Below are 7,755 nucleotides of genomic sequence, written 5' to 3'. Positions count from 1 at the left end.
TTATTCTGGAAAACTAAATCTCAAAAAAAGATTACTTATCCCATTTTTCTACGTCCTATTATACTCTCACATATAATATCCATGCACCAATATCTCAAAAACAAATGACATACCTGCTGCGCATCAAATAAATCAACCGGATAGTCGGCCCTTTTATAGAAGCTCGTTATCATTGGCAAGTTTCGTAATGTCAGCCTACGCAACTTGCATGACTTTACTTTCGAATCATCATCTATTTCATCTCCATCTTCAGCCTCGGCATCTGCGATAATTTGTTGCATCAAGTGACATCTACTTATTTTAATCTCTTCAAGCTGTGATAATATTCTCGTCATGGACAAAGGAAACAAATGTTTGATTTCACCACAATTGTCCACGTTCACAATCTTTAATTTGCCAAAGGATTCTAAGGCAAGGCGACCACGACAAATCTTCTCCAAATTGTTGAGGTTTTCGAGAAAAAACGATTCCAATCTCGTAAATGCAACGCACTGGACATCCTCTATGGAGTGAACAACATACTGAAATGAGGGGCTATTTTGTACGTGAAGATGCTTCAATTCCTGAAAACCTTCACCACACAAATCGTGAATACTATCATAGTCCTCTTGCAATCCATCCAAGTGAAGATCTTGTGTTCTCTGCATACATTTCTGCACCCACTCTTCATAAAGAAGATTGCCTGAATCCAACTTGAGCTTTAAAGTTCTGGATTCTTTATATTCGCCCAACCAATCCCAAACTTCCCCAATATGGATTTTATGGTTGTTCAGTTTCCCAAATGGCAGGTCTCTAGGGAGATTGACAGAATGAGGAATGGCAATGGACAGAGCGCTCAAATTCTTCATGTTCTTCAACTCAACTAGGCTGGTGTTGCTTCGCGCTGCTTCATCCTCGGCCTCCCACTGACCAAAACTGTTTTCCATATAAAGTTCTTCTAAATTAACCAAGTTTCCAAGCATGCCAGGTTCGATAATTTTGAGCTTGGTGCACCCCGTCAAGTCCAAAAATCTCAGTTCTGTTAATCCACCTATTTCTTTGGGCAGCCGAGAAATTGTAGAGTCAAGGAAACTTAGGAACTGCAATCCTTTCAGCTTTCCAATAATAGTCACATCCTCCAAACGGCATTGATCAAGACAGAGGGACTTGAGGTTTTCAAGGAGCTCAATTGACGAAGGTAAAGAGGTAAAAGATAAGCCAGTAATGTCCAAGACTTGGAGCTTCTCCATATATTCAAAAAACAACGGGGGAATTTTGAGAGACGGTTTGTGTTCGAGTAATAGAAGCATCTTCAAGTTTGGGCAGTCCAATTTTTCAGGAAGCTCCTCAATGCCAACACCAGGGAAGGATATCGCTGTGCACTTTCTGAGCTCATCCTTTGACCATTTTTTAAATCCATCACCCTTCCTACCGACCAAGGCGCTCCATTCCGTAGAAGCAATAGAGATGGCCACGTCAACTAATATGTCGTGCATTCTGAAATATACCTTGTCATCACAATCTAGTAACAAAGAAGAGTCCTTTAGGCTATTTAGATCCTTTATTAACCTATATCTTGCATTTTCGATGGTCCTGTTGGATTTTTTATATAAACCCAAACCCATGCAGTAGATGAGGAAATCCCTCATGGAAGTTCTCCCAGAGTCTAGAGCACAAACCAAGAATACCGATCTGATTCTGTCATCTTTTAAGTCTTTGTAATTTAGTTCCACTTGTGATCTTATATCCAGCTCTTCCATATTCAATGCATTCCTCCATGTAGCTGAATCTCCATGCTTCAACATTCTTGCCAACGGAACAATAAAAAGTGGCAAGCCTCCACAATTCTTGACCACTCCATCTACCAAGCTCTTAAACTCAGGATCATTAACTTTGTCCCCTATTGTCCTTTCAAAAAGTCTTCGGGCTTCTCCATGCTTTAACTCATTGACTTGGAATTCTCTATCAGAGCCCATGTCAATGCGCAAAACATCCCGGAATCTAGACGTTAGCAATAGCTTGCAGCCTCTTACTTTATTATCATCTTCACAAGGGATTCCAACTTCCTTCAACTCTAACTTCTTCCACAAATTATCTAAAATAATGAGAATGTTTCTCGTAGAATCTAGCTCTAATCTCTGACGCAAAAGTTTTGCTCTCCCACTAACACTTTCCACATTTTTTAGCTTCAAGCCCAACATGTCAGCAATTTCTCCTTGTATTTCTTTTATATTTGGATAGCGTGATACATTTGCCATGGCAAACTCATCAAACAACACCTCTCCTTGAACTCGACTTTTGATGTCCTCCAAAAGCTTGGACTTGCCAACCCCACCTGGTCCATACACCCCAATCACATGGACATTGTTATCAGCTATAGCCTTCATTACATCCTCTATGATTGAAGCCCTCGACTCTAGGGCATCTTCTTTCTTGTCAATAGATCTTGTAGCGGAAGTGGCGGCATTGATAATTCCTGTCGGAGTATTTTCATGGTAGACCTTCTTGATGTCACTATCTCGGCTTTTCTCAAAAAGTTTCTGAATGACTTTAGTTGTCTCCTTCACCTTTTTGCCCATTTTATGGCGCACCAAGGGGTTGGGAATCCATTCACAGAAGCAAGGGTTCTGCGCACTTTTGCCACGTTCTAACAGGCGTTGTGCTTCATCAACCTCCTTCGTCACACTCTCTAGCCAATTCTTAACATCAATGTGTATAAGTTTTCCATCATATTGGGCTTCATTGACAGAGCATTGCACCCTTCCCTTTGCAGTCTTCAGCTCTTGGACTCCATTTTCTAGATCTTCGACGTAGCTCTTGTAGCACAGCACATACCCAACTTGATTTCCAATGGGAGTAAACAGGTATTCACCAAGTTTCGAAACTAGGTTCACCGCGACGTTAGTAAAAAAACTCCCCATCTTTTCTTCCTTCTTGTCTAGAAATTTCTCTTTCCACCTTTTTGCCCTTTTTTCTCTCCTTGCTTTTGCTTAAACGAATGGGCCCAAAGGAAACTGAACAGTGAACAGAATTAATCACTCGATGCATGAAAAGAAAGGAAGAACAAAGAGATAAAACAATGAGAACAGGGAAACAAAACCAAAGATGTGAGAGTGAGAGAGAGAGAGAGAGAGAGCCTTGAGCGTACGGAAGCAAGAGCAACGTAATTAAACAGGAGAGTGAGGAATAACAGCAAGAGCAATTTAGAATAAGGCCTTCTACGATCCTGATACAATCAGAATGAGGAAAAAAACAGAATCCAAGAAAGAAAGAAAAGACATCAAAACAATGAATGCAAGGAAAAAAAAAAAAAACCGAGTGGACAAGCGACACGTTACTGGTCTACCACGCGGAATAGAGGGCTTAATTTCTTTCCTTTTTCTCCTCTGCTTGACTTAATATTATGTCCCACGCTCTCAAAGTTTTTCCCGAGACGAAGTTCAAGTGTGTCCAAATTTAAATCTAAAACATGAGGAAGAAACATTATTTGCATATTGTCGACTCTTTTAAATACCGAGAGTCGAATAATTTTGATAAAAAAAAATCTCAGTATTTTAAAGAGTAAAGCATTTCTTGCATTTTCAGGATTTTGCAAGTACTTTCTATAAAGATAGTGAACAAATAAAAATTTGACTGCTGGCAATTGCTTTCATTTTTTTACCCACTGGGATTTGAACATGTGAGAGTTTATAAATAATTCCTAGAGCACAGTAGATGCCATGTGCCCTGTAAATAAATAAAAAATCTTTAAATATGGCTACGTCTAAATGTGAGAATTTCCAAATTAAAGGAAAACATTGCACCAAAATAGGGGGCTATTTCCATCTCTCTTTACTTTCATACACAATTTTATTATAAATTGACCAAAATAACTTTTTATGTCTGAAAACAAAGTCGGTCACCCCGTTCACCCTATATTTTCTCTCTCATATCTTCTCTTCACCTTCTAAGTTTATAATTAAGTGACTAAAATGTCATTCTTGTTTGAAAATCAGTCAATCATCATTTAACCATACTTTTTGTTTCCCACTATTGCTTCTCCCATCTTCTTTTTAAATAAAATGATGGGTTAAATTTTGTAAAATTCTAGGTTTATAATTTTGGTCCATTAGATACTACTTTACTTAGATTGTTAATTATTTAATGTAGCTTTTCTATTCATCTTAATTGTAATGGGATGGAATGAGGCCATTTTCATACTGAGCACTCTGGACTTTAATTTTTTACCTTAGCAAAGTATGCATTGTCCAATCTCTCTCTCTCACGCACGCACGCAAGACGAATACGCACGCTCTTTAACAAACAACTTGCAATTAAGTAACTGATTAGTTGAGAAATGAATAATACTGGGGCGGAGATGTTGAGGACTGAATTCATCACATGGTTCTATCCAACTTGCCCATATAAGAAAAATGTCAAAAAAATCATAAACTTATTGCATTGATACTAATCTAGTCGTAAACCTTTGACTTATTGCCAATTTAGTCATTTTGGCTAATTTTAGTCGGATATTGCTGATGTAGATGCCGATTAACTTACATGGCATGCCGGCATTGACATGGGCAACTTTTAGTAACATATTAATATTTTTTAAAATTTTTTTATTATTTATTTCCTTTTTTCAACTTCCCTTCCTTCTTCCTCCAAGTTTGTTTGTTGATGGGCGTCAGCTAGAGATGAGGGTTGGCGAGGTCAACCTCTAGTTGGTCACCCAACGATGACCAGTTGGAGGAACAAGAAGGAAGGAAAAAAAAAAAAAAAAAAAGAAAAAAAGGAAAATACAAAATAAATGCAAATTTCAAAATTTAAAAAATATTAAAATATTATCAAAATTCCAATAAATAGAAATAAAAAAAAATCATTTTCTAGGAAAACATTGATTTGTGAAACAAAATAGCTATCATCATTCGCCCCTCAATGGCCGAAAAACTAGTCATTAGAAACATTAGTAACGGCTTGGAGATTGCCACCATCGACAGAAATTAGTCAGGGGAATTTATTTTCCAAAAAAAAAGGAAAGGTAGCCCATTGTCTTGAGCATGTGTGTACATGAAAGTATTTGCAAAATCTCTCTTTTATCATGTTGCAAATCAACTTCTTGTCAGAGAAATTGTTTGTAAATGAATTCACCTTGCTTGTAGGAGAATGTTGGTTTCATTGCAGCCAACCTTTGCAAGAAGTTTCAAAGATGGTGGAATGGACTTAACTCATCAGTGGTCTGGAGAAATGGAGTAGGCGACAATTGGGGCCAAACCACTATAAATCGTTGTCATTGGCTCAGCCTGATGCTCAAGGGCAAGTCTCGCTTGACTCGCAAGACCAGGATTATTATTAGCTTTGATAGACTATGCTAATTACTAGCGGTCGGAAAAACACCATTGTTACAACGTTCGTTGTTGAAAAATCGCCGCAAAAATTGGTTAAAGAAATAGTTAAGTTAATTACAGCCAATCGAAAGGCCTTTCTTCAATGAAAGAAGAAATTATAAAAGAAGGGCTTTCCCTCGATCTAGCTAAGTTGAATATGCAACTCGACCAAGCTGGGCTGCATTGTAAAAAGTTTCCAAAATTATAAAAGCACAAAAAATATTGATAGGACCACCTTGCCCCAGTTCACAGGATCGAGTTAAAATTACTAACTAGTGAGCAAGTTCTGCATTTAAAAAGAGAAGATCCAAAGGGTTCAATCAAAAACATCACATGGATTGACTACGTTGATTCGAGCAGATAAGCAAATAAAAAATATCTAGTATAGTCTAGCGAATGTTACACACAGTTCAAAATTAGCTAATACGAACAGAGCACATGTCTACCCGAACCAAAGTGGGCTAATATAAGAACATTTAGAGTATATTGTCGGTATCCGCTTTTTACTAATATATCAATTTAGGATGTGTTTGATGTAGTGTTAGTGCTCACTTTGATAATTTGTTATCTTGTAGCCCTAAAAGAATGAAATGCATCAACTTAGGGCGCGTTTGGTAACTATTTTATTCCGAAGAATAATTTCTAATAAAAAATGATTATTTTTATTTTGTCCCCAAAAACAATTCTTAAGCATTTTAAGTCGTTTGATAACTGTCCAAAATTTTTATTCCTAGAATAAAATTGTGTTTGATACCGTTTGGAAAATTTCTAATCCAAATCATTTTCTTTTAATTTTTTAAATAATTTTATTACTTTTTTCTTTCTTTTTTTTCTTTTCTTTCTCTTCTTCTTCGGGTTTGCCAATCATTGGCCATGAGATGACCTGCAACTGGCCAAATGATGGCTAGCGACCTCGCTGAAGCGTTGTTGGTCCTCAGTGAGGCCGCGACTCATCGGTTGAGCCTTGGCTGGGCAAAGTCAAGCCTTGCCCAATTGATTGCTGACAACATGTGGTGGCGTTTGAAGAAGAGAGAGAAAAAGAACAAGAAGAAAGAAGAGAAAATAGAAAAAAAAAAAAAAAAAGTTGGCTTGATTCTCAAATTATTCTCGAGAACAAAGAATCAACTTTTTTTTTTTTTTTAATTTCTAGATTCTGTTCCAAATTTACTTTCGGGTACAAAAAAAAGAAATTTTTCCTGAAAACAAAAATTTACTAAACAGATTTATATTCCAAATCAACTTCCGGGAACAAAAAGAATATAATTTTTCACTGTTTGGCTGGTTGCCAAACGCGCCTTAATTGATCTTATGGAGAAATCAAGAAGCATAAAGAACATGTGGCTTTAGACATGTACAGGGAGGTTGGGGGTAAAGTTACCCCGTTTTAGTATTCGTCCTTAAAGCTGGAAGTTGCGAGAGAGGTGGAATGGAGAATGGAGGTGCAAACCTACAATCTACGTTTAGGAGTGTAAAGCTCTCCATTTCGGCAATCAAGCAAACCTAAAAATTATGTTTCTCTGTACTTTTTCATTACATCAATTTGCGATTCTCCCAATTTACGTTTTTCTCGTGATCTTGTATTGTTTGTCCGTATTAGCTTCACATAAATTTGCACTCCGTCGAATCCGCACTAGTGCGCGAAGTATCGAATTGTAGATTGAGTGCCAATATACTATTCCAATAGGTTCAATATATCAAACAATTTATACCGACTAATTTGAAAGAAAATAGTGTAATAAGAAAAATAAACAATATATGTGATGACAATTTCAAAAAGGAGATCTATGAATTTCACATGTCGTTTTTTTATCAGTTATAATGGACTAGAGAATGAAGGTGGGGGCTTTTCAGGAGGAGAGCATAATGACATAATTACTGTAACGAGTTTTGTGTTTGAGGATAAGTACCTTTGAGAAGATCAAGTTGTCCCCAAATCTTGAAAGGCAGTACAATCAGAGGATTCGATTACCTTCAGGCCTCGGTGATTTGTCGTGAACCTGGAGTTGATGAAAGCAAATATCTCAGAACAAAAGGCAGCGTCTCTGTATATATTGGCGTGACTGGCGTGGCGTTTCTTACCGATGCGTTTCTCCTTTCCAAGCACTACCAGCCCTTGCGCTTGAACAAAGCTTCACCTCTTCTCTTGCCCCAAAGAATGAACATGTGCTTAAGATATAGGAAATCTTTAATGAGGCAATTTTACTTCTTTAACCCTCTCGCTTTTCGTCCAAGACCAGCAAAATAATCCAGACAAGATAAGGCCACCAAAAGTCGCGATTGTCCAACTTGCCTAACTCAATAATTGCAAGTGACCATCAGACAAATACAGACAAAGACAGACAAGATAAGGCCACCAAAAGTCGCGACTTTATAGACATCCAACTTTAAATCACCACTTCAAACAATTTAC

General features: G+C 37.4%; 1 protein-coding gene across 1 annotated transcript; it reads right to left on the bottom strand.

Moving 5' to 3' along the window:
• Positions 1–232: 232 nt before the first annotated feature.
• LOC120292539 (probable disease resistance protein At4g27220) lies at positions 233–7,481 on the bottom strand. Its single transcript, XM_039310785.1, has 4 exons — positions 7,425–7,481; positions 7,253–7,342; positions 546–2,993; positions 233–262 (listed from the first exon to the last, which is right to left on the bottom strand). The coding sequence occupies exons 3-4, from the start codon at positions 2,898–2,900 to the stop codon at positions 233–235; spliced, it is 2,385 nt and encodes a 794-aa protein (XP_039166719.1). The 5' UTR covers positions 2,901–2,993; positions 7,253–7,342; positions 7,425–7,481.
• Between the last annotated feature and the right edge of the window lie 274 nt (positions 7,482–7,755).

This window comes from Eucalyptus grandis, chromosome 4 (assembly GCF_016545825.1).
Source record: "Eucalyptus grandis isolate ANBG69807.140 chromosome 4, ASM1654582v1, whole genome shotgun sequence".
Classification (NCBI taxonomy): Eukaryota; Viridiplantae; Streptophyta; class Magnoliopsida; order Myrtales; family Myrtaceae; genus Eucalyptus; species Eucalyptus grandis.
The sequence above is the reverse complement of the archived record's forward strand: the minus strand, read 5'-3'. Positions and strand labels throughout refer to the sequence as shown.